Below are 27,014 nucleotides of genomic sequence, written 5' to 3'. Positions count from 1 at the left end.
CAGTAAATATCTGGTTGAGCAAATTTGTATTTTATATTTTATATATTTGTGTTTTGTTATACCCTTCTTAAGTCGGTTTACTTCTTTAGGTTGTTGCAATGTGATATGTTCTGATAAAACCGGGACACTCACGAAGAATGAAATGACAGTAACGCATATTTTTACTTCTGATGGACAGCATGCTGAGGTGAGAATGATTTTATTCTAGCTTGAAATTTCTATTTAAATTACCAACACTTTTTGTTTTCCAAATAGAATGTAAAGCACCAAAAAATAACACCCAAAAATCAGAGGAAAAGCCTAGTTCTAAGCCTAGCATTTTATAAAATCAGCAGGTAATAGTCACTAATTATACAAAGATCTGAGACTCTCAATATAGTTTACAAAAATATAGATTTGTAACTATTTGAATGAAGGGGGAAACCTACGTATTGGGAACAAATGCAAAGCCCAAACTTGTAAGCAGTATCCACACATACTGACAGTATTCTGCAATAAAGCCTAAGATTTTTAACATAACCCAGAGGGAGAGTGCAGTTCGTACATCTCACAGGTTAGATGTGAGAGGAAGAACCCACATTTTCCAGGTTGGTTGACAAGAGAAGAGCCTTCCTTGATATAATAATAATAATAATCCTTGCATTTGATATAGCGCTTTTCACGTCTTCTAGATGTCTCAAAGCGCTTCACAGAATATACTGTAAAATGAATTGACTGTATATTTGTGGATGGAATGCGGCAGCCAATTGCGCACAGCAGTGATATGAGTATTATTGAAGAGTTGGAATTTACAGAGAGTTAACAGTTGTTTATTAAGTGTCGGACATAATATATTTAGCCTAATGGGAGACTGTTGAGCACAACAGACCCAGTCTTATTGGCATTTTCCTGAAAGGTAGTCATTCACAGTTATGACTGAAATGACTAGCTTCCAGGAAAATGACTGGAAGACTGGGACTGTTGTACTCATTGTTTTGAGATTGTGCAGATTCCATCTTCATAAATGGAATATTAATTTTAAATTTGTTGAGTAGAATCTAATAGAGCAAGCAGCTTGGATACTTCTCATTATAACTGGGCTGTAGTGTTATATGCACGCATTCATTTCATTTGACCTTTTTTCAATCCTTGAACTAATAAATTGCTTATAACGTTTACTTTCTCTTGCATTGTATTCTGTTTGGTTTGCAGGTTGTTGGTGTTGGCTATAACAGATATGGAGAGGTATTGATGGATGGTGAAGTGATTCATGGCTTCTCTAAGTCTTCAATAAGTAGAATTGTGGAGGTAAGCTCTAAATAAATAAAAGTTATAAAATGCACCCTTTAAACAAAACCTACATTTTTAAATTTCAAGGTAAAATTCTTTTAGTTTTATCATACTTGGCAATGTTTCTTTGTTTTGTTTTTCCTAGGCTGGCTGTGTATGTAATGATGCTGTTATTCAGAATGACTCCCTGATGGGACAACCTACTGAGGGAGCTTTGATTGCTCTTGCAATGAAGGTAAATATTTCAGAAATTACTAATCTATTATCTTAGGGAAATCCAAGCTGCACAAATACCATGAAACCTACCAGTGTTTTGTATGATACATAATAATAATCTCCAGAATACTGGGAGACACTGCCTTTTCTTTTCGAATAGTGCTATGAAAAATCTAAAGTCCACCCAAACAGTTTACATAAGAACATAAGAAATGCTAGAAAAAAAAGTGAGGTCAATTTAGTTGGCCTTCCACCTTCCTGGTGCTCGCATGCACATATGTCCCAAACTACCTATATCCCATAATGTTATTTCCTAAAAGGAAACTTATCTATTCTGTGTTTGAAAGAATCATCACTTCCTGCTTCAACCGTCTCCCTAGGGAGCCTGTTCCACAGGTTCACTATTCGCTCACTGAAATAGTGTTTGCGTAGATTTGTTCTGAATTTACACCCCCTTCAATCGCAGGCCGTGTCCTTTGGTTTTACAATTCTGGACAAGTTGAAACAGCCAGTCATGATCTGTGTTGTCTTGGCCCTTCAGAATCTTAAAGACAGCAATCATGTCGCCTCTCAATCTTCTCTTTTCCAGCGTGAAAATGCCCAGTTTACTTAGTCGCTCCTCATAGTCCAGTCCTTCCATTCCCTCAATCATTTTGGTTGCTCTCCTCTGTATCTTCTCGATTTCTCTAATATCCTTTTTATACTGCGGCGACTAGAACTGTGAACGGTACCCTAAGTATGGTCTCACCAATGATTTATACAGTGGCAGGATTACCACACTATTTTGGCTTGCTATTGATCTTTTGATACATCCCAACATCTGGTTTGCTTTACTCATTGACACAGAGTATTGTTGGGAGAGCTTCAATATATTGTCAATCAGGAGCCCCAGGTCTTTTTCATTTTCCATACATATTATTTTCCTTCTGTTCAAATAATAGTCCCAGGATTTTTTGTCCCCATGTGAAGTACTTTACATTTCTCCACATTGGATTTCATTTGCCACCGATCTGCCCAATTCCCAAGTATGTTCAAATCCTCCAGTAACCTATCTTGTTCAGCTTCGTAATCTACCACCTTCATTAACTTTGTGTCATCTGCAGATTTAGCCACTATGTTTGCGACTCCTAGTTCCAGATCATTTATAAAAATATTAAATAAACGTCTTGACCCCATAACCTTCTGACTTGCAGGTGAGAATGCTACCAACTAAGCCAAAGTGACACCAATAGAACAAGGATTTACCACTATTTTACATTTTGAGTAAAATATTAAGAGGCAAAGAAACACTTATCAAATGAATTAATGAATATATGATCTTAATTATAACTTCTGGAGTCACTTAATGCTATCTTAAGACCAACAGGTGTCAGTTAACAGCACTCTCACCTCTGAATAGTAAGGTTGTGGATTCAAGCCTAATGTACAAACTAATGTTTTCTAGATTGACATTCGAATGAAATGCTGGGGGTGCAGTGCTTTGTAATTGAAATGTTCTTCAGATGAGATATTAAACTGAGGTCCTGTCTGTCTGTTCAGGTGAACATCAAAAATACCATGGCACTACTTGTAAAGAATCGAATTTCTCCAGGTGTCCCGACCAATAATCCCCCAAATAAATGTTGTCATTTACTTCATGACTGTTTGTCGGATATTACTATGTGAAAATTGGCTGCCATGTTTGCCTACAAAAAAATCATTACATAATACTGTGAATTACTTTGAAACATTCCCATGTTGTGAAGGGCGCTATATCAAATGCAAAAAATGTCTCAAAATGCTTTACACAGCTGACTGGGCACCCAAGTAGATGTGGGTGGAGAAGGTGATCGCAAGTGTGGTTGAAAAGATAGTTCTTAAGCTTGTCTTTAAAGGGAAGGAGGGAGCAAGGAGGAAGGACTCTATGAAGGAGTTTCTGGCAGAATGGTTGAAAACTCACTCACCTTTGGAGTGAATAGAGCAGGGTACATGAAGCTGGTGTGCTAGAGATGCAGGCCGTTGCAGAAGTAGGGTGGGGCGATGCTGTGGAAGAATTTGAACACAATGAGGATGTTGAATTTGATCTGCTGAGGACTGAGTAGTCAGTGGAGCCGATCAAGGATGGAAATGATAAGTAAACCAGATTTTCTCCAAGTGGCAAGCAGACTCCTAAGTATTTGTCAAGGCTGAAGAGTCTTATCGGACACCAAGTCTCATGAGACTGTACCTGTTTACAGTGAGGGCTTTTTTGGCAGTCATGGAATGGTGTCAGCACTAAAGTGCTCATTAGATACTTCTGTTTTAGATGCTGATATCCTGAGCACACTCCTTGTGAAAAATAATTAAAAATTGATCCCACCCTAAATTGATTTGTATTAGATACCATGTGCTGTGTAAATGATGAGGGAAGAGAATGTCAAAGCAAGTTATCACTTTTCGTGATCAATACAAGGTTCAACCAGGTGATTAATCCTTCACAACACAATTTGGCATTTACTGTCCTGGTTTTCAGTTTCAAAGGTAAACACTGCCTTGTCACTTGTGCTGAAGATTAATGCTTGTGTTGTTTGTGGATCAGCAAATGTCGTGTGCAGAATTTTAAGCAATTGTGCAAGACTGCAGATTAGTAGAAAATTACTCCATAAGATGACATAGAATGACACAGCACAAAAAAGGGCATTTAATTGGCCATTTAGATTGTGCTGGTGCTTATACTGCACACGAGCCCCCCTCCTCTCCTATTCCACTCTTCTTTACCTCTCTGTCCTGGCTGGGTATTCTCCTAGAAATTAGCTTTATTTTGTGTAACAGAATATTCCTTTTTTTAATGGTAATGAGATTAACAGCGCCTTGGGATGTCTTCCCGACATGAAAAGTCCTATATACATGAAATTTGTTGTTGTTGTTCTATTCAACCTGCGAGCTTCTGGGTGAGCAGTATATTAGATTTTTAATGTTGTTAAAAATTAATAAAGTGAATGTTAGACTCCACTTCTGGCTGGGTATTCTCCTAGAAATGAGCTTCATTTTGTGCCACAGAATATTGCTTCAATTTTATGGGAATGAGAATAACTGAATTTTCCAAATAAACTTCAAGCACTTTGCACAACTTGTGTTGTGATTAATGCTCTAAGATTATTTGGTCTATTGTGAAGTGCTCAACGATATCATTGCATATTGCTAATTTACTGTTTTGTAAGATCATCAATACATACAATACAGTGAGTGGCTCCTGCAGTTTATCTATTGATGAATATACCCAGAAGATGATCAGGCGGGGCAGAAGGCTACTGGAACACTGCAGTAATCTGAGGTTTATTTCTCTCCTCTTGTTTGTGAGCTAAGGATTAAGGTCACACTTTGTGGATGAGGTTAATAATACATGAGGCGAAGAAATCCAGTTGTCCAGGAGAAAGCCAGTTTAACATCAGCATAGAGAGCAAGCTCAGTAATGACTGATTCTAGTATTCTCAAACAGATTTGCTCATATATTTGAAGATATTAAATAATATAATAATAATCCTTGCATTTAATATAGCACGTCAGTTCTAAATGTTTTTTCCTTCTCCCTTAGATGGGTCTGGAAGGTCTTCAGCATGATTATTTAAGAAGAGCTGAATATCCATTTAGTTCGGAGCAGAAATGGATGGCTGTGAAATGTGTGCACAGAACTCAGCAGGTTTAACAATATTTGATTTTAACATTGATTCGGGCAGTTGCATTTTATAAGGTTAAAGCCAATGAACACTGCATAAGATTTCAAAATGTATTTAACCTTTGACTATTGTTTTTAACAATTATTGTTTTCCATTCATTCTTCTTAAACTCACTCTTCAAATTGCTTTTGAAAACTGTTCTGTGTTTGACTGTAAATTCCTATAGTAATTGTACTCCTAATTGCAAAGGAAAAATATGGAGTAGTATATTTGAAGTTTGCTTTTATATTTAACTTATCCCCCTATTCTATCTGAGTGGTGGAAGGAAAAACAAGTTTCAGATTTTTTTCTTGGCTTCTAACAGTGGAGTTTATATAGTGAATAAAACTGAGCCATACAGGAAGGAAAGTCCTAGGTTTGATGCCTACTCTATGTTGGTAAATGATTTCACACAGGAATGTACACTAGTTTGCCTCAAAACTCCAGATTATGCAGAACAAAATTAGCAACCAGTACTGGAGAAGCCAGATTGAATTCTTAATGCAATTCTGCGTGCAGTTGAATAACAATTATTTTCCATTCTTGAAGAGACCTACCAATTGGGCTTCTCTTCCTTTTCAGAGACCTGACTGCTCCACTGGTATCAGTCACAATACCATCACTGAGCGGGTTTTATGAGAAGGTTTGCAGATTGGCATGATTTGGGAAGCTGGTAAAATTCAGTACTGTTGAATGACACGGCTGCATTTGCCTGCCTCTGTGTTTTCCTAGCTCAGACAGAATGCCAATCAGAAGTTTCAAATACAGTATTTCCAAAGAAGTGAAAAGCTTTTTAACCTCAGCAGCAATACAATAAACTGAGATACGCCTTGATTACCTTTTTTGTATGTAGACACTACATTTTTGCTAGTGCTTAGGAATCCGTTCTCCGTATGGGTGACAATTTTAGCTCATTATTCTATTTTTTCCCCTGACCTTGGTTCTAGTCCTCTGAATTCTGCTTTGGTTCCCTTTTGTTTGCCCAAGCTCCGTATGCCTCAAATTGGGTTTCGAATTTCCTGAATTTCACCAGAGCACAATTTAAAAGGTAATTTTTTCAAACGACAAACAGAAGAAATTGAGTGTTTTGGATTTTTCGGTGATTAACTGGATTTGTTTATTTGGAATATGAGCCTACAGAAGCTGGCACTTATTGGACCTATTAACAGTTGTTTTTCTTTGGTGAGCTTTTGCACTGGAGCTTGTTGCATCACTCATTAGCTTAGAAATCTGGCAAGATAATGCACTTGTTATCTCGTGAACTGCTTACATTCCTAATCAACAGTTCAACAAAAAAATCATCATATAAACAAAAAACATGGAATCGTGGAAACATGGAATATACAATGCAAAAGGAGGCCGTTCGGCCCATCAAGCTTGCACCATTGTGCTAATCTGTTGTACCTTTTAATTTCATCTTTATAATTGAATTTTTGTATTTTTGAACTGTGATGTTGTTATACCTAGCTGAATAATTTACTGTGAGCTAGCATTGTTTTCTTCAAATGTGGTAAGTCCTCACACCATGATGTCTAATATGGATTGCCCTGGATGGATTCATTGCTTCTACTGATGTGAAGAATTAGCTGTCTCTGAGGCAGGGCCCGCCCAAGAGAGTGTTATTAACACCTCATTGATCAAAATCAATCGTTTTGAATACGACAGTTTTATATTTATCAATTTCTTTCCATATAGGATAAAGCAGAGATCTATTTTATGAAAGGCGCCTATGAACATGTAATTCAGTTTTGCTCAAGCTACAACAGCCAAGGTCAAACTCTGTCACTCACCCAGCAACAGAAGGAATTATATCACCAGGAGAAATCGTACATGGGCACTGCTGGACTTCGAGGTAATGCTACTATTTCTTTGAACAATTCTGCAAGCTAGTTTAACTTCGGAGGTAGCGCTTCTTGTGTGTACAAAGATGTTTTTGCTGATACCTGAATTCCAACTTAAAGGAACTGACTTTTTGGTATTGACTTATCATTTTCAGCCTATCATTGTACTCAATTTTGCATCATCCATAGCCTTTTATGATTTAATTCTTACATCTATTTTCTTAATTATGTTACACCCATATTAAATATGGCCCCCACAACTATGTTTAAATTGTGCACACCAGAGATGAGAAAGAGTTTATTTAGAGAGAGAGAGGAGAAGAACATTGTTACAAAGAGCTGACACGGAACCTGCCACTAACCTGGACTGATACTTTTCCAGAAGTGCAGAATGACTAGGCTATTCTTGATTCTGATGATATTTGACAGCTTATATTAAATGCTTTCAATCCTGGCAGACCCTGCAGGTCATTCATTTGTATGTTTAAATTGTCTCATTAATAAAGTACCATTACACACGAGACAAATTGATTTTCAGCCCGCCAGCCTATATACACTAAGCAACATTTCAGTTCAAAATGGACATTGTGGTAAGCCAAGTAACTATAGATCAGTCAGTCTAACATCCATAGTGAACAAACCTTCAAAGGTCATCACTTTAGTAACCATTTAACCAATAACCATGGAGTCCTGTAGCTCAGTGGTTAGAGCACTCACCTCACAAGCGAGAGACCTGGGTTGATTCCCGGCAGGGCGAAACTTTGGGCAAGTTTCCTTACTCCACACGCCTGATAATGATCCCTCAAGAAAAAAAAAGAAAAGAATAATAATTTGGTCACTTCAATCCACGACTATTTGTGGGACATTGCTGTGCGCAATTGGCTGCCGCGTTTCGCCCACAAATATACAGTCAATTCACTTTACAGCATATTCCGTGAAGTGCTTTGAGATGTCTAGAAGACGTGAAAAAGCACTGTATCAAATGCAAGGATTATTATTATTATTTAGAAAGATGTATGCACAGACAGGTCCTCTTTGACTAATCAAAGTTCTTCAATGAAATAACCAAGAGAAAAACTGAAGGTAGTGGTGGGGGGTGTTATTTCCACTGGTCAGTGCGTGAATGACTAGAGAGCATCAATTTAAGGTAATTTAGGAGGATTTTTTCCCCCACATTAGCTTTTTTCAAGCAGAAACTAGGTAGATATATAAAAAGTGAAACAAAGACAGAGAGAGCTGGGAAAACTCAGCAGGTCAGGCAGCATCTATGGAGAAAGGAAAGTGAGTCAACGTTTCGGGTCCACGACCCTTCGTCATATAAAAAGTGATATAGAACATGGGCAAATGGACCTGAATGGATGGCTCTATCAAAGATCTAACACAGGCAAAATTGGCTGAAAGGCCTCTTGTGTTGTATATATCTGGTTTAACACATTAATACCCTGAATCTAAAACTGCAATATGTAAAGGAAAATTGACCAGTAATCTTTAAGAGATGTAGACTGGATTTCAGTTTTCACTGTCTTAAATTTAATCCCATGTTTATATGAACCTGCCTTCTCATAATTTACTGAACCTATTTTACGTGCAGTTTACAAACTACACACTGTTTCAGTCCTTTTTATATAGTGGGAAGTAAGTAGAGTTTTAACAAAAAATTTATAAAATTCAAAAGGTGTTCAGAAATGTATTTGTAGATATGAATGGATACCTGAATAGATCTGAATGAAAGCCTGGCTATGCTAGCTCCCTTCTCGCCGGACTTCCCAATTCTTCCCTCCACAAGCTGCAGATTATTCAGAGCTCTGCAGCCTTGTGTCCTCTCAGCAGCAAACCTGATCACCACCATCCTCACCCAGCTTCACTGGCTCCCCAGTGAATCAAGTTTAAGATCCCCCTTCTCACTTTTTAAAACCCTCCACAGCCTTGCTCCTCCCTACCTACTAAAACCATACAAACCTGCCCACTCCCTCCGCTTGGCAGGCACTGGCCTGTTCCATGTCACCCGCCCTGCCGGCCCCACCATTGACAGGTCTGCAGCCTTTCTGCCCCAAACCTCTGGAATTCTATCCTGGAGTCCCTTCACCTCGCCCACAGACTTTCTTTTTTGTCATCCTCCCCCTTGGCCCCACCACTTTTGACTTTTAACCCCCAGCTCAGGTGCAAACCCTCGACTGTCCAGCGCCTTAGACATCCTCCTGATATGAAAGGCGCTATATAAATTCAATTTGTTGTTATTGTTGATGATGATGATTTGATTGTAATATAAGCATATATTCCATTTTGTAGTATTTCATGTAAGATGGGTAATTTTACCATGGTTAAAAACTATTACAAAATCTCCTTTGATCTTTTTGTGGCAGAAAACAGTCTGAAGTTGCAAGTGCACTAAAACAGAGCCAGGAAGGAGGGTGACAAAAGCAAACCTTTGTTACAACAACATGTGGCAGGAAGGGACTGTGTTAGAAGAATATTTTTTGCAGTTTGTTACCAGGGTGTGTGATGTATAGTATGTAATTTTTGCAGATATATGATAGATGTGAAAAGAATACGAAGAGATGAGGAAATAAGTCAAAAAAACAATTAGGAAGGAGAAGAGGAACTATTAAATTATCGAGGAATATAAAAAAAAGTTAAATATTCTACAGACATAAATAACAAAAGAAAAATCAAAATAGAAATAGGGCCACTAAAGGATGGAAAAGATAAGCTCACAGGCAGTGACAGCAAAATGGCAGAAATATTGATTAATTACTTTGCCTCAGTATTTACCAGGGAGACGGATCAGGTGGACAGTAGAAGAGATCAAAAATGATATAAATACATTTAAGATAATAAAGGGGGGAGATATTCCATAAACTAACCAAACTCAGAGAGGATAAAACCCCTGGTCTAGATGGATTGCATCTGCATATATTAAAATAATCTAGGGAAGAGATAGTCGAGGAACTATTACATACATACATAATAATTTATTAGAAAGGGGAATAGTGCCAGAGAACTGGAGGATAGCTAATGTTATGCTTATATTTAAAAAGGGAAATAAAACAAGCACAGGGAACAATACACCTGTCAGCTTAACATCAGTGGTAGGAAAGATAATGGAATCCTTACTGAAAGGTAATAGAAAAACATCTAGAAATCGAAAATATAATAAAGAATAGACAGCACGGATTTCAAAAAGGAAGGTCATGCTTGGCCAACTTCATTGAATTCTTTGAAGAAGTAACAGAAAGAGTAGACAGGGGTAATGCAGTAGATATAATAATAGTAATATTGGATTTCCAAAAGGCGTTTGATAAGGTACCGCATAGTAGACTAATGAATAAGGTCAGAGAATGTGGAGGCAGGGGAAAAGTAGCAGAATGGATAGCAAGCTGACTACAAGACAGAAACCAGAGAGTAGGGGTAAAGGGTAGCTACTCAGCCTGGCAGGGGGTGGGCAGTGGTGTTCCACAAGGATCGGTATTGCGACCACTGTTGTTCACAATTTACATAAACAATGTGGACTCTGGGATCAAAAGTACAATTTCAAAATTTGCGGATGACACCAAATTGGGAGGTGTAGTTAATACTGAGGAGGATTGCAACAAATTACAACAAGACCTTAATAAACCAGCTGAATGGGCATTTAATTGGCAAATGAATTTCAATATAGATAAGAGTGAGGTGCTATTTTGGTAGAAGGAATAAGGAGGTCACATACTGCCTGGAAAATAAAAACCCAAATGAGGTAGAGGAGCAAAGGGATCTAGGGGTACGGATAGACAAATCGCTAAATGTAGTGACGTTTAATAAGGCCATAAAAAAAGCAAACCAAGCACTGGGGTTCATTTCTAGAGGGATAGAAATGAAAAACAGGGAAGTTATGCTAAACTTATATTGAACCTTGGTTAGACCACACTTGGAATACTGTGTAACGTTTTGGTCCCCATATTATAGAAAGGATATAGAAGCACTGGAGAAAGTGCAACAGAGATTCACAAGGATGATACCGGAACTGTGAGATTATACCTATCAGGAAAGGCTGAACATGCTTGGACTCTTCTCTTAAAAAGAGAAGGGTGAGGGGTGACCTGATACAGGTCTTTAAAATTATGAAAGGTTTTGCTGGGATAGACATAGAGAAGATGTTTCCATTTGTAGGTGAGACCAAAATCAAGGGCCATAAATATAAAATAGTCACCAATAAAGCAAATGGGGAGATCAGAGGAAACTTCTTTACCCAGAGAGTGTTGGGAATGTGGAACTTGCTACAACAAAGAATAGTTGAGGCGAAAAGCATAGATGCATTTAAGGGGAAGCTAGATATGTACATGAGGGAGAAAGGAATAGAAGGTTATGCTGATAGGCTTAGTTGAGGAAGGGCAGGAGGAGGCTCATGTGGAGGATAAACACCGGCATAGACCAGTTGAGCCGAATGGCCTGTTTCTGTGCTGTATATTCTATGTAATTCTGTGTAAGATGCCTATTCTTTTACAATTGTGTAATAGTTATTTTTATTTGGAGATGATGTCATGATGTTGAACAAATGGATGTGGAGGATAACAGTAGTGTTTGGCATTCTTCCTATTCAGTCCTCGCTCTAGCGTCTGGACCTGAACTTGGACAACTCACCTTCTTGGGACTGGTAGGAATGATTGATCCACCAAAATCAGGTGTAAAAGAAGCAGTCACCACACTGATTAACTCCGGGGTTGCAATCAAAATGGTCACTGGAGATTCACAAGAGACAGCAGTTGCCATAGGTAATTATACGGCTCAATATTGTACTAAGAGGTACAATGCATGTATAGTGAACCAAAAGGCACTTCACTGTAATGGTCAGGTGCCCCGTCTGCTTCATTACAAAGAGGAAAATATATCTGTTGCAGATATGAAATTCCAGATATGAAAGTGCTCTGAGAAGCGCTATATCAAATGCAAGGATTATTATTATTATTACCAAACGTGAAGGGTGCAAAATAATCGTGCTGTGAATTATTATAACATTACTACCATATCATGATCGGTAACCCTGCATATTTGTTGTTCACTATTTGGACCTAGGTCGCAAACGTCAAGAAAAGTAATGAAGCAAACTATTTCCATGTTATAAGTTTGTTTATGTCCAGTTATTAGAAAATGCACATCAAAACTAATTTCAAAACTTTGTATTTGGAGGAAATTTCAAGTGCCCCTGTCACAGTCAGTTACAGTTCTCCTAGATTGTTTAGTCACTTCAGTAAGCTCATAGAAACCTGCGTATAATACATTATTAGTTTTGCAATGCAAGAGCAAAATGTTATATCGAAGCAGTAAGGAAGAACATGCCTCAATATAAATCACTGCAACACAGGAGTAGCTTATTTTGTAAAACTATTTTTGAAAAACAAAATCTTTTTATTGATCAGAAGTACATAAGAAATAATTTCATAGCAATTTATGGTAAAGCTTCTCAACTATTTCTCTCCTCTAACCACTAGAAGAGTACGGAGTTTGAATTGGCTAAATAATAATTTTAAATTAATCTCAAACAGGATATATTTTTGTGAACTAGAAGAGAGTATGTAGGATGACATATTCTAGTTAAATGTTTTCGATTTGTGCTATATAAATTTAAACCTATTAATTTAGCAAATTCATTTCGAACATTTAATATTGGCTGGGAAAGAAACCTAATGTAGCTGAAAGCTCATTTTCAGAAGGGGAATGTGACAACATTTTAGAAATATTAATTTCAAAGCTAATTCTAGTTAAGCTCTGTACAACTTACCACTGCTAAGTGAACTGTGACTAACGTATCCTAAGATGTTTGACCACGGGTCATTTGCTATTATTTCATTTGATTACTCCAATGTTTCTCAAAAACTCTGTTGAAGGATTAGTCTAGCATGCTTCAAATTAGACTTACTTAAACAAACAGCTTGAAACTAATTATTTCTAAAGATGCAGTGTCTTTCAGCATTAGCTTTTCAGTAAGTTCAAATACAGTAATTTGTCGTGTAGATTCCAGACAAGATCTTTTAGATTTTTTTGGGGGGATGGGGTAAGGTGGATATCTGACACAATCCAGTGCTTAAAGATTTTTTTTGGTACTGATAAAAGTTCTGGTTCTATTTCTAGATATCTTCCTTTTGAACATATTCCAAATGAGCTTCTTACCTTATGACTATGTTATTCAGCATCCCTTATTAATTGGATTAATATTTGCCAAGAGGCTGATGAAATCATAAAATGTTGGAATTTTGTTTCCTAGAAACAATTTATGGAAATTAAATTTGACTCTCTGACCATCTGTATGCATTGTATGCAATATATATTTGAAAAGGTTGATGAAATGCCCCCAGTGACTGGTCTGCCCTTCCAAGTCCTGCTGGTGAGCCAAGAACTGAATTACTGAGGCCGCCATAAAGGGTGGACTCAATTCTGAAATTCCATTGTCAAACATGTCACCTTGGAACCAGTTCAGCTGCTCGGGGACCCTGCCTGCCTTTTCTCCTCCTCCTCCCCTCCCCCCCCACCAAGGAGGATAGTTGTTATTTGGTCATTTGACATCTGACAAGTGCGGGTTTGAGACCTCACTAGATAGGTTGCATATACCAGGAATTGGTTCTGAGGTATAGATAATTGCAAAAAACAATGTATTATTCACTTCATGATGGGAGTTGCTGAAATTCTTTTCATATAAATGGTCTTCCCACCAAATTGCTTTTGTTTTCAATGGTTTTGCAATTCCTATTTTTAATTTTCCTTTCTTCCTTTCCCTGTGTCAGAGGAGTAAGAAAGTAATTTTGCCTCCTAATGATATAAATATGTACTAGAAGATTTCAGTACTTAGATTCCTTTGTGCTGTATTTCCTGGTAATTTATACATTTGTAATTTGCAGGTACTTGCATCAACACGTGGAGATTATTTTCTTCTGACCTCGCAGCCCAGCTCAGTTAGTCACACTGTGCCCTCTGAGTCAGAAGGTTGTGGGCTCAAGCCCTACGTTGGGACTTGAGCTCATAGTTTATGCTGACACTACAATTCAGTGCAATGCTTCAATGTTGAGCATTCCGTGCTATGGATGAAACATTAAACTAAGGATGTTACAGAAGCCTGTTTGAAAACAGTTTCCTGGCTAACAATCCTCCAGATGAAATTGGTCATACGCTTCATGGCTGTTTGTGGAATATTGCTGTGGGAAAATTGGCTGCAAAATATTCAGTTACTGCATTTCACAGTAAAAATCATGCGAAGCACTTTCAGACATTTTGTGGAGTGCTATGTCAAGTGCAAGTACAGGATTTATTGTGAAGGGCAGTGCTGTCTATTTTATAGGCAGCCAATGATGTTAAAGAAGCCATGGTATTATTCAAAAACAGTTAATATAATATTATTATAGACTTGGGAGCTAATTTGTGTATTGTAATTGCTCACAAACAGCCATGAAGGCCACACTGCGACTGTGGTACTAGGAGGGCCATCCATTGAATGTATCCAATAAAAATTGGAGGCAGTCAGATAAACTAAATAAAATATTTCAAAACGTAGCGGAGAAATACAAAATTAGCTACAATATATAAACTAAAGCTAATATGGCAATTGTCCCTAACAAAGTGATCTATGATTCCCATATATTCATCTAACTTACAGAGGTTACATCTAAAATTTCAGACCACTAGAACATTTGATCACTGCAGTAAATGGAGGTCAGTCATATAATTGAATTAAAATGATCAATCACTTGAATTATAGAAAAAATATACTGAATAAACATATAATGTTCTTTGTTGTGCAATGTTTAGCTGGTTAGCAATAGATACCGTGCATGATATTAATGTCAATAATATTCATTGACCTCTTTTAAATATTTTGTATTCTGTGCAGCCACTCGTTTGGGTTTATGTTTCAAGGGTTCACAAACCATATCTGGAGAAGAAATAGATTCACTTGATATTCAAGAACTATCACAAATTGCCCCGAAGGTATGCAATGTAGTTGATAAAATGCTTATTTTCTGCATTGTAGTGATGATAAAAATGAGATTCATGAAAGAAGAGTTCATAAACACACTACGTGTAAGGTGTATTTAAAAGAACATGTCAGCATTGAAGTATTATCGGGATTACAGTGCTAAAGTTATTATTGAATAATCAACTTATCACTCGTCATTTTACTTTCATTAACTCGAGCGTTTACTTTCAATTTTATGCTTGCTCCATTCAGCTTTGCGTAGTCTGTACATGCAGACAGCCCTCAATTATTTACATGGAATTTTACAATTCAATGTTATTTTAACTAGTGCTAAAACATCTAGCCTGTCTCACCAGAACAGTATAACAGTACAGTACATCATTTTTGGCAACCTATAGGAAGTGATATCACTGAGGATCTGATTTACATAGATTTACCTAGATTGTGCAGCACGGAAATGGGCCATTGGCTCAATTAGTTCATGCTCGTGTATATTCTCCACAACTGGAAGTTAGCTATTTTTAGCACACAAAGCCAGCAGATCCCAGGACGCTAGCTGGCTTTCTGCACGCATGTCCAGTGAATGATGAAGCGCTGACAGGTGATCGCAGGCCATTATATCATTGCTTGCTATTTTATGGACCCACAACCACCATGTTAAAATAGGTCTTTGCTGTAGAGGAGTTTAAACCTTTTACGTGATATGAACTTGATGATGCCTTTATTGAGATCTGCCTAAACTATTGTATTAAATGTTGTGTCCTCTCACAGGTGGCAGTGTTTTATAGATCCAGTCCTAGGCACAAGCTGAAGATCATTAAGGTAAACAATGTTAGTGTTAGCTGACTTTATCACTCACCATGTTAAAACAGCGTGAGATAACATTAAACAAGGCAAATGGGTGCAACTAAATCAGTTAAGTTCAGATCCCCATGCTCATGCTACACCATGCTCTGGTGAGGCTGCATCTGGAATACTGCATACAGTTCTGCTCACTACGACATAAGGGAGCTGCCCAGGCTCTAAAGGCAATGCAGAGGAGAGCAACAAGGATGATCCCCAGTTAGAGGGATGAGCTATGAGAAATGATTGGACAAGGTAGGGCTCTTCAGGTTTGATGAAAATGTCTCAAGAGTGGACCTTGTAGATGTGTGAAGCATTGTAAATGGGATTGAGAAAGTAAAGCCAGATCAATACTTTAGAATACACAAAGACTGTTTGTGGGATGTCGCTGTGTTGCCGCGTTTCGCCCACAAAATAAAGTCATTCCACTTTACAGTGAATCATGTGAAGCGCTTTGAGATGTCTCGAAGATGTGATAAGGTGCTACATCAAATGCAAGAATTATTATTATTGAGACATTTGAACAAGAGGACATACGTTTACAGTTGTAAAAGGAATTTCAAGAAAGATACCCAGAAGTTTTTCTTTACCTGAGGGAATAATTAACAACTGGAACAGGTTGCCAGGAAGGGTGATTGAGATCAAAACACTGGACTAAAAAGCAGCTTGATGCTGTGATGGGAGCTATTGTGGGTATTCTGGAAGGACATGTGATCAGTTGGGCTGAAGAGCCTTCTTCATCCAGACCAGTCTTGTGAAATAGATTCAGTTGGGACACTTTCCTACAAAAAACTTTTGTCTACTTTGTTTTTTTAAAAATGCTTTATGTATTGTAATGATTAGTTTAGCTCAGTTGGTAGCACTATTATCAATCACTATTATCGTGGAGCTTGCTGCGGCAGAGGACACCAACTTTCTGAATTCAGAATTCTGAATAATCTGCATCTTGTGGAGGGAAGAGTTAGGAAGTGCAATGAGTAGGGAGTTAGTATGGACAAGCCTGGATGTGATGAAAGTATGGAATGAGGATCTTGGAAACCTGAGAGGTAGTGGCAGAGGTGGGCAGTGCTGCGGAGGTGTGGGAAGGCAGAATGAGTTGAGACATGATTTGGTATTTAAAGGACAATTGAGGGTCAAACAAGACACCATGGTTCCGTACTGGCTCAGCGAGGTGGAGAGCTTATTCATGAATAATGATGCTGTCAGCACCTGAAGTGACGAGAAGCTGATGGGAACCAATCATTAAGTCCTCTGTCTTGTTCACATTCAACTGGAGGAAGTTAGCTCTCATCCAGGACGATGTCTGACACGCATTCCGTCAGCATAGCAGTGGTCCTGGAGTCGAGGGTGGAAGCAGAGAGATAGAGTTGGGTGTCAGCCGCATACATGTGGAAGTTGACCCCATGTCTGTGGATGATATCACCAAGTGCGGGCATGTAAATATTAAAGAGGATAGGGCCAAGGGCAGAGCTCTGAGGAACACCACATCAGACTGTGCAAGGGCTGGAGGAGAAGCTATCAGAAAATACAAAGTGGAGACTATGAGAAAGTAAGAGTGAAACCAGGCAAGGACAGAACTGTGAAGTTGGACCTCAGAGGAGAGGCAGTGGAGACAAATAAGGTGGTCATCAAGTGTCAAAGATGGCAAAGAGATTGAGAAGGACGAGAAGGCAGAGAGAAACCCAGAGAGATGGACAGAATGTCATTTGGATTTTGACCAAGGCTGTGTCTGTAATCTGAGCAGCACAGAAACCCGATTTGTACAGGGAATGGAGAGACAAAGCTGAGAAGCAATGACTTGTTCCAGGAAAGAAAAGTAATTTTTGGAGATGGGACTGCAGTTAGAGAAAAGTGATGAATCATAGGAAGGTTTTTTTGGATGGTGGGGATGATGCCGGCAAACTGGAAATCGTAATTAGACCCCACTATATTATTCCTGAAGTCTCCATGCTCATATAATGTAAGATGCATCTTCCCTGCGCTCCTCAGTTTGTCACCAAGAAGAAATTAACATTGGACTCAACATAGTCCTGCTGTAATGTGCTTCTTTGTAGCACTAATTCAGTTATAAGATCTTGTGATGTGGACTCAATTCACTGTGTAGACAGCCCATTTACAATCACACAAAAGTGGCCAACTTTTTGGTACTTATATTGTCGCTGATTTCACTTCTAGTGCACAGGAAGTGATGTCAGCAGAGACCTGATGACTTGAAGTTGGCCTTTTTTTTAGTGCCAGATAGTGTTTTTTTAATGCCACTGCCCAGGAAATAAGTGTTTGAAATGTCCCCCAGTACACCTCTGTCACTGCTTAGTTACATGGCATTGGTCGTAATTTACAGACCCTGACCGTTGAGTTATAACAGAGTTCCACTGCAGTTTCTAATCCAACTACAGTGGTGGGAAGACAGGGAGAATTAAGATTCAATATCATGTTTCCCAGCATGTTGATGATGAATGTTTTTTATCATAGGATCACAGGTACAGAGGAGTCTCTTCCGCCATTCTGTAAGATCATGGCTGATCTGTACCTCAACTCCAAATACCGTCATTGCCTCATATCCCGTGATACCCTTACCTAAAAATAATTGAAAATATGAATGGATCCAGAATCCATAGCCTTTCGGGGGAGAGTTCCAAATTTCCAAAAAGAAGAGCTGCAGGATAATTGGCTGATAATTATCAACCCTCCCGTTCCCTCCGCTCAGCCGGCTCCAGCCTGCTCCACGTCCCCCAACCCACCCGCCCCTCCAATGGCGGGAGAGCCTTCAGCCACTATGCCCCCAACCTGTGAAATTCCATCCCCCAATCACTCCGCCTCGCCCCCTCCTTAGCCTCCTTCAAATCCTGCCTCAAAACCCTCCTCTTCGACCATGCCATCGGTCACCCCCTTCCCTCCCTGACCCCAGCTCGGGTCTGAAATGCTGTACACTGTCCAGTGCCTTGGGACGTCCTCCTGACGTGAAAGGCGCTATACAAATGTAATCTTGTGTGTGTATTTTTGAACCCAAATACAGTTTATGTTCTGTTCATGTTTCAGTCTTTACAGAACAACGGTGCTGTGGTAGCAATGACAGGTGATGGAGTAAATGATGCCGTTGCCCTGAAAGCTGCTGACATAGGGGTAGCCATGGGACAGATGGGCACAGATGTCTGCAAGGAAGCAGCAGACATGATTCTTGTGGATGATGACTTTCAGACAATAATGTAAGTTGTTTTATTTTGCTCTTACCATTCCTTGGACAATCAACTGCTTAATGTTTTACACAGCCATTCCCATAAAAGACAGTGAACAAAATGCCTGCACTTTATTAAGTGAAACCGTATTTGTAATGTACACAGAGCTATGAACTGATAACAACATTGTTTATTGCACAGTGAATTACCAAAATAGTGAAGTAGGGGTTTCTCATTTTGTTTCCTGGCAAAAATGAAAGAAAGACCTAAAATATAGAAAACTTATTCATTAAATGGTCTCTTCCCAAAGGGGAGTTCCCAATATGCTATCCCTCCGCCTTACCCCCTCTATCCCCGTTTTGCCCCTGAAGACCTTCCTCATCAACCTTGCCTACGGTCGCCTTCCCCCTCCTCCCAGCTCGGAGTTAGAACACTACCCTTCATGAGGGACGCTATATAAATGCAAATTGTTGCTGTATTATCTTGGTATATATTGCCCAGTTTCTTAAATGAAAAGTGAAAAATGAAATGAAAAGTTTAAAAATGTCTAAATCCCAATTGATTCTCTAATGCCATAAAATGTTTGCAATCGCTGTGGTGTTTCATGGGGCACTGATAGTGAAGCATGTGAGTTTTGCAGATCAGCTGTTTTTCTAGATTATCTGTATGGATTTAGTATTCATTGATCTAGAATATGTCTTGATTTTTTGGTCCAAAAGTTGCGATCACAGTTTAAAGTTGTGGTTTTGGTGCAGGGAGTTCACATATAAGTATCCAGTTTGAGTAAGTCCACCTGTTAGACAATCCACCTGTCCATCAACCCATCCTACTGACAGGTTGATGGGCCAATGAGAGTGTTAATCACTAGTCATTACACACCAGTTATTACACATTGCGGCAACTACAATAAGTTGCAGTGTGTGTTAAAAGCTGCCATTTCCACAACAAAAACATTTTTTTTTACTGCTTTATTTGTGATCTATTGAGTTTGACTCCATTATCAATATTTTAATCAATGTTTCTAACTGTTCTCTTCCTGTTTCAGGTCTGCAATTGAAGAGGGTAAAGGCATTTACAACAATATCAAAAATTTTGTGCGATTCCAGCTCAGCACGTGAGTACAGCTTGTGACAGTATGTTGTAATTTGTTAGTGCAAGTGGAACAATTTTAACTGAAATTGTAAATTTGGAAAATAAACAGTAACTTGCATTTATACATGATGTCCTTTACAAAGGGCAATGTCCTGAAGCCTTTACAGGGACGGGGTTTGTTGCCAAGCAAGGCTGGGGGGCAATAAGGACCACTTGAAAAAACGGTTTGAGAAAAATACTTTTAAATGCGTGTTAGTATTATCCTAAAAATGCTGAATATATAACATTTTTCTGCAACTCTTATTATTTTCTAGGAGTATAGCTGCTCTAACATTGATCTCCCTAGCCACATTGATGAATTTTCCCAATCCACTGAATGCTATGCAGATTTTGTGGATTAACATAATCATGGATGGACCACCAGCACAGAGGTAAGAACAGAAGACTAATGTAAAGGTAAAGGAGTCTGTGGTTTAAAATTAGACATTCCTAAAGCATTGAATAGCAATTATTCACTCTTTTACCCCTTTGCTTTCTCTTCTTCTCCCCCCCCCACCATTACACTGTTCTTAGTAATGATGTTCATGTATCTGGCTCCCACTTAAGGTTCAAGTTAGAGGAATCTCAGGTTTTGATAAACAAAAAATGGTCATGATTCTGCAAATAGTATCAAGTTCCTAAAGTTTCTACCAAGTGTTAAATTTCAAAAATGTCATGTTAACACAAGAATCTTTATTAATATAACAGATTACAAATTTGCTAAAATGGCTAAAAATAACTGATTCCTAATTGAAGCAGATTTGAAGCTGATACAGTGGAGCTGCGTTGTGCAACAACAACTTGCATTTACATTGAATTCTTCACGCCGGGTAGCAACTCTGAGTGCTTTCGAGCCAAGCAGTAGCTTGGATTCATCAAATCCCAACCTACTTTAGAACCAGGCCAAGATAACCAGTTCACCCTGCACAGTTGTCTGCCTGTATGCAGTGAATTGGGTCTTGATGTTTAATAGTGGCATGCACACACAAGTTATTCAAAAGTCGCTTTCTGTATAATAAAAGTTTTTGCGTCAATGTTCTTTTTTGAATATTTCATTGCAGTATTCTGGAATTCTAGTAAATACACGGTGGCAGTCGAATTGTTTATGCTGTATTCTTTTTAATCTAGCCTTGGAGTAGAACCTGTTGATAAAGATGTTATTAGACAACCCCCAAGAAATGTGAAGGACAGTATTCTGACCAGAAGTCTCATTGTGAAAATTCTTGTTTCTTCATTGATGATTGTTTCTGGGACATTATTCGTCTTCTGGAGAGAGGTAAGGATTGTCAACTGGATCAATGAACTGAATTCATTTTACCTGTTAGCATGAAGGAATATAGCAATATAGCAATAACGACAAATTACATTTGTATAGTTCCTTTCACGGCGGTAGGATGTCCCAAGGTGCTGTGCAGTTAGGGATTTGAATAAGTTTGGATAAAATGTACTGGTTATATTTTCCTTAAAGCAAACTAGAAATTCAAACTTAACAAAAAAAATGTTTACATTTTTTTATTTTGGGAACTCAATTCAGTTATTAGATAAGGCAGTTGAGAGGTTTTAGTCTTCTATAAACAACCCGTTTTTAAAATGACTATAAAATACAGAGTGTGTTAGCATTGATTTTGAATTGTCCATCTGGATTTCTTAGTTACAGGATAATGTCATCACACCCCGAGATACAACAATGACTTTCACCTGCTTTGTGTTCTTTGACATGTTCAATGCGTGGAGTTCCAGATCACAGGTAGGACACAAAGTGTTTGGAATTTTAATTTGAGTGTATTGATGTAGTTCAGTAACCAGGAAACAAATACGTTTTTTTTGTAATTTCATGGCTGATTTATTTTGCATTAAAATATGTACTGAAAAGCTATTGTACGGGAGGAAAAAAGTTATTTAGAGAAGCAAACAAGACTTATACGGTACTTTGCTTCTGTTTTGCTTATGAAGGTGAAAGATTGTGAGAGCATAAATAGTGAGGGAATGGTTAATAAATTGATAAGGGGTATAAACTCAAGATTGTCACTGGAAAAAATTAAAGGGCAGTTTAGAAGAAATATTTTCATGTAGAAGTTCATTAAGTTATGAAACACCTTATTACAAACGGCCATTGAAACAGACAAATATTTGAAAGAAAATTGGAAAGACACTTAAATATAATATAATAAATATAATAAAATATAGCGCCCTTCACGTGGAATAGCATCTCAGAGTGCTTAAAAGTAGTGGAGTTTGAATCCGAATCAGGGAGAGGAGGAATTGTCTGGTGACCGTAGGTACAGTCAAAGTTGAAGGTCTGGTGTGTAAACTGAAAATAAGCAAAGAGGAGGGAAGGGGGAGGGATTGAGGCAGAGAAATCCTTAGTTTCAGGACATTATAGCTGAAAGCATGGTCTCTTATGGTGGAGCGAAGAGTACCATTAATATTTAAAAGGCAAGGGCCACCTTAGCAAAGTGGGTAGTTAGCGGAGTGGGTTGTAAGCAGGTCAGAGGTAGTGGAGTGCCAGGGCATGAAGTGATTTATATGCAAGTGTGAGGAATGGTGTTTTTCAGACTGAAATGATATAAAACAAGGGAAATTGGGATTCAAGTTGTTGCCTCTGGTGGAGGTTATAGGCTCAGATCATAGGCTGATTAACTTCATGTGCTATAATTCAAATGGTCACTTGCTTTAAATCAGAGATTACTAATTTAAAACTGGCCAATTTTATCTATTTGTGAGCCTCCCTTCTCACCAAATAATTCTTTACTATTCCTCAAGAGAGAACCACATATACATACATTAAAATCTATTGCTCCATTGATTCACTGCATTAATGCTCTGAAAGGTGCCCAAATAGGTATCTGAAATATGTTTTCTGGGAACAGAATGCATCATTGAATAGTTTTGTAGGTGAGGCTCTCAGTAGACTTGGATTCAAGTGCAGATGAGTGCACGTGAATGTAAATGCAAATTATTTGTAATCTTACGAATGCAAATCCAATGCTTCACCATTTAGTAACACTTAAATGCAAATCCAAATGTGTTATGTCCAAAGTCAAATATATTTACACATGTACTGGATACTAATGTGGCATTTTCTCTTCAGTCAGAAATAAATCAACAAAAGCAATATCAACTACAAAAAGCATTATGACGTGTGTGTGTGTGTCTGTATTATGTCTGAGCACATTTAAACACAAATGCAAATGCATTTGGATTTGGACCCAAGTCTGGTAGAGGTAATGATCAAACATAAAATATATCCAAGTTAGAAATATGTCAAAGTAAATGTTCATGTATTATGATCTTAGCTCTTGGTGACCTGAAATAAATGCCTGAAATATTCTTCCTTTTCTTCCCCTCCTCTCCTGCCCTGCAAGACAAAATCTATCTTTGAAATCGGGTTGTGCAGCAACCGAATGTTTTGTTACGCCGTTCTTGGGTCCATCATGGGACAGTTGCTGGTTATTTACTTCCCACCGCTCCAGAAAGTTTTTCAGACTGAAAGCCTCAGTATTCTAGGTAAGACATTGCCCATTGGTTTAATGATCAGACCGGCCTTTTCCTTTAAGGTACCTAACTTAATGCTAACATTTAGCTATCGTGACCCGTTGATTTGACATTTGTCATTTCAGATATGAATCTCCCATTCTTTCCCTCTTTCCACCATATCTTTTATATTTCTTTGTTTTAAATATTTCTCTAATATCTTCTTAAAAGTTAATCTGGATTTTGCCTCAAGTACTGGCTTTGACAAACTACCTATACAATGGCATAGTAACTCCAACCGGTATCATAAATATTTAAAAAATTAAGAAATATTAAGATTAATCTAGAATGGTACAGAAATTTATAATGATTATATATTATGAAGTAATGTGGAATATTTTGTTGAACATGGTGTGGGCAGTATTTCAAAGCCCCACTCAATGCTGACCCCTTTATCTTAGTTATGAATATGAGATCACAAAGCTGCTTGCATTTTTCATAATGTACTAATAATGTACTCTACCTTTCTCTCTTAGATCTTCTTTTTCTAGTGGGGCTTACTTCCTCAGTTTGCATAGTCTCTGAGATCATAAAGAGGCTGGAGAGACGAAAAGAGAAAATGGGGAAGCAATCCAGGTGTTTTCTTGATGTATGATGCATATTGCATCTTGGAATTTAATAAGGCAAGATACTAGGAACCTAATGACCTAATGGTGATTTTGAAGGGGGAGGTAATTTCTAAAGCTTTACTTTGAACATTATGGCACTCATTGTAATTTAAAGGAACTAAAAAAAAATGTTGAAAATTAGGACTATGAAGTAAATCTCAATCTCAATCCATTGAGATAGCAGAATACAGCGGAATGCAGATTTTTTCCCCTGCAGACAGTTTTTGCTGCTTTAAGTGTACAGAACCGTTTGCTTTCGATTTTGGAGGAACCCTTCTGTGAATGGTTGCAGAGTAGAGTCTGCATTACACTGGACAGAATGAAGGACTTTTCCCCATTTGTTTTTCATTATTTAACAATGGTTGGTAGGTTATTTTATATATGGTGGTGTGGAGTTTTCATCAGCACAATTTAGGTGTATATATGCATCTGCCATTCCATTTTGTCCACGATGTGAACCACAAAAGTGAAATGCCTGGAGCTGTTTTATTTTTTAATGTAATATTAAATAATAAATAGCTGAATTGCTTTTGTGCTGGTTTTATTAAATTTTACAGGTCTTGACCACTATAGAAACCATGGTTTGAAATGTAGAGGTGGTTTTACATTACATCAGAAGTGTACGTATGTTTTAACAGAAAAAGTGCAAATGTGTACAGTTTTGTGTTGAATTAAGTCTGCATATGCTTGAGCATCTGATCAGTTAGTAGTCTAAATACAGAACCCACATTCTTGTTTTTTTAACGTGTGCTTTTCTTGCCATTAGTAGTTGAATGCAGATTGTGTAAAATGTGGCAATATAAACAGCATTGCTTTTTCTAAGACATGCAAACGTAACAGAATGGAAATTAAGCGGTGAATTTTCTACTGTATTTGGATGACACCATTTCTCAGGCTACTTGCTCTGTGATGGATATGTATAATGTATTTGAAAAATATAAAATTTGTAATTAAACAATCTTTGTAAAACTAATACTTCTTGTCTTTCTCGTATTGTTAACGTCCAAAGTGTAATATAAAACATGTCTATCTATACAATAAAATACTGAGGAAATATGTAAACATCAAAGAAGGATGATTAGCATAACTAGTACTGTTACTAGATAGACCCTCCTACCCCCGCCCTCCATCCCTCCTGATCCCAATCACCAGCTCAGGTGTGGATCCCTGACTGTCCAACGCTTTGGGACATCCTCCTGACGTGAAAGGTGCCATACAAATGCAAGTTGTTGTTGTTACTCTTCATGTAATGAACAATCTTATTCCATATTAATGCTTGCATTTAACATAGCACCTTCCATGTCAAGGGCATTTTAAAGTGCTTTTCTGTAAAGTGTAGTGACTATTTTGTAGTGAATGCCTAGTGTTATACAAAACCAGCAGACTTATTAAACAAAACAATTGGCGTATAATGACACATCATTTCAGCTACTCAGTTGGTGGTCCATCGAACATTCACTTTCAATATCATGTGAATACTCTTAATCATCAGCAGCAAATGTAACATTCACTGTGGCTTAAGTCATATTTATATGCTAGGATAGACATTATGTGTTTTCTCTCATACTGAGTGTTTGTGAATGGAAATCTAGCGTATTTTGAATACTACTATCCCTTTCAGTGCATATTGCAATATTTTCTAACCACTTTGTTCACTATTACCATCTCTCTTTACCTTTCTGATGAAGCTTGTAATGTTGGCCTATTTTTCCTGTATGTGTGTCTCTCCTCTGTCTGTATGTATGTGTTTGTGAGTGCGTTTCTCTGATTCACGTGCTGTGCATGTTCAGTATTTTTATTTCGGATATTTGACATTTAATTTTTCTCATTTATATTTATCGTGCTACAGGCTACAGCTTTTTATTCTGTCTTCTATATTATTTATGTATTTTCCATCAGTTTTTCTTTTGACATCTAACTGGATATTGAGTATGCACGCATCAGTTTTTAAAAATAAATCCTCAAACCTGGATCTAATTTGAATTGTTGGGAAGGAGCAATAACGTGAGAGTTCAGATACCAAATCACTGTTGCACAACTGTACACTGGTTTATTTACTCTGAAGCAGCCGAGCAGCCTGTTTAGTTTCCTTGCTGTGTTGGATTTGGAAAATATAACGTTCACTTAAGAGAAGATAATGCAAGATGGGTGCCTGACAGTAAGAAAGTTGTGGCTGCCAAAGAGCTGTTATTTAACCAAGCTAGGAGATGCAAGCCATGTTTGCCCACAAAGAAGTCACTCCACTTTTCAATATAATCCTGTGAAGTCCTTTTCAATGTCTTCCTCCTGATGCTATACCAAATGCAAAAATTATTGTGTTGCTAACAGAATAGTAACTATCACACTCCTGATGATCTGAGCCAATAGAGAAGTGCGACTGCAATTTTTCCCGCTGAACCCACCATAAACAACACCCTCCTCTATAAACAACCTTCTCCAATAAAACCTAAAAAAATTAAGTTTCTTCATCGCCAGAGTCTCTGTGCGCTGCTGTCGGCTGTTTACTCAACTCCATTGGGGGCGGAGTGGCTTCGAATGCACACGCACGGTGTTTTTGAGATGGTGTGTGTGTGTCTCTCCTGACTATATGTGTGAATGTATCTTTCCTGTCTGTGTATGTGAGTGTGTTTCCTGTCTGTATGTGTCTCCTCTGTCTATGTATGTGTGAGAGTATCTCTCCTCTGAATGTATGTGTGAGTGTGTCTCCTGTCTGTGTCTGTGTGTGTAAAAACTTAAATCAGTGCCAGGGGTGGGTTGGATTGTCGGAGGTTACGTCCTTT

At 38.0% G+C, this 27,014-nt stretch overlaps 1 protein-coding gene across 1 annotated transcript in view; it reads left to right on the top strand.

Annotated features, from left to right (window-relative positions):
- Positions 1–25,207, top strand: part of atp2c1 (ATPase secretory pathway Ca2+ transporting 1) — a 65,023-nt gene extending 39,816 nt beyond the window's left edge. Inside the window, exons 13-27 of the mRNA XM_007901701.2 lie at positions 90–187; positions 1,192–1,287; positions 1,415–1,504; positions 5,039–5,143; positions 6,855–7,011; positions 11,578–11,748; positions 14,856–14,953; positions 15,714–15,764; positions 18,825–18,991; positions 20,007–20,075; positions 20,368–20,484; positions 21,221–21,368; positions 21,744–21,839; positions 23,458–23,599; positions 24,103–25,207. Coding sequence (XP_007899892.1) covers positions 90–187; positions 1,192–1,287; positions 1,415–1,504; positions 5,039–5,143; positions 6,855–7,011; positions 11,578–11,748; positions 14,856–14,953; positions 15,714–15,764; positions 18,825–18,991; positions 20,007–20,075; positions 20,368–20,484; positions 21,221–21,368; positions 21,744–21,839; positions 23,458–23,599; positions 24,103–24,221 — 1,724 coding nt within the window. The 3' untranslated portion in view covers positions 24,222–25,207. The remainder of the gene's footprint in view (positions 1–89; positions 188–1,191; positions 1,288–1,414; positions 1,505–5,038; positions 5,144–6,854; positions 7,012–11,577; positions 11,749–14,855; positions 14,954–15,713; positions 15,765–18,824; positions 18,992–20,006; positions 20,076–20,367; positions 20,485–21,220; positions 21,369–21,743; positions 21,840–23,457; positions 23,600–24,102) is intronic.
- The last annotated feature ends 1,807 nt before the right edge of the window (positions 25,208–27,014 follow it).

The sequence above is a fragment of the Callorhinchus milii genome, unplaced genomic scaffold (assembly GCF_018977255.1).
Source record: "Callorhinchus milii isolate IMCB2004 unplaced genomic scaffold, IMCB_Cmil_1.0 Scaffold2, whole genome shotgun sequence".
Classification (NCBI taxonomy): Eukaryota; Metazoa; Chordata; class Chondrichthyes; order Chimaeriformes; family Callorhinchidae; genus Callorhinchus; species Callorhinchus milii.
This window is presented reverse-complemented; position numbering and strand designations above follow the sequence as displayed.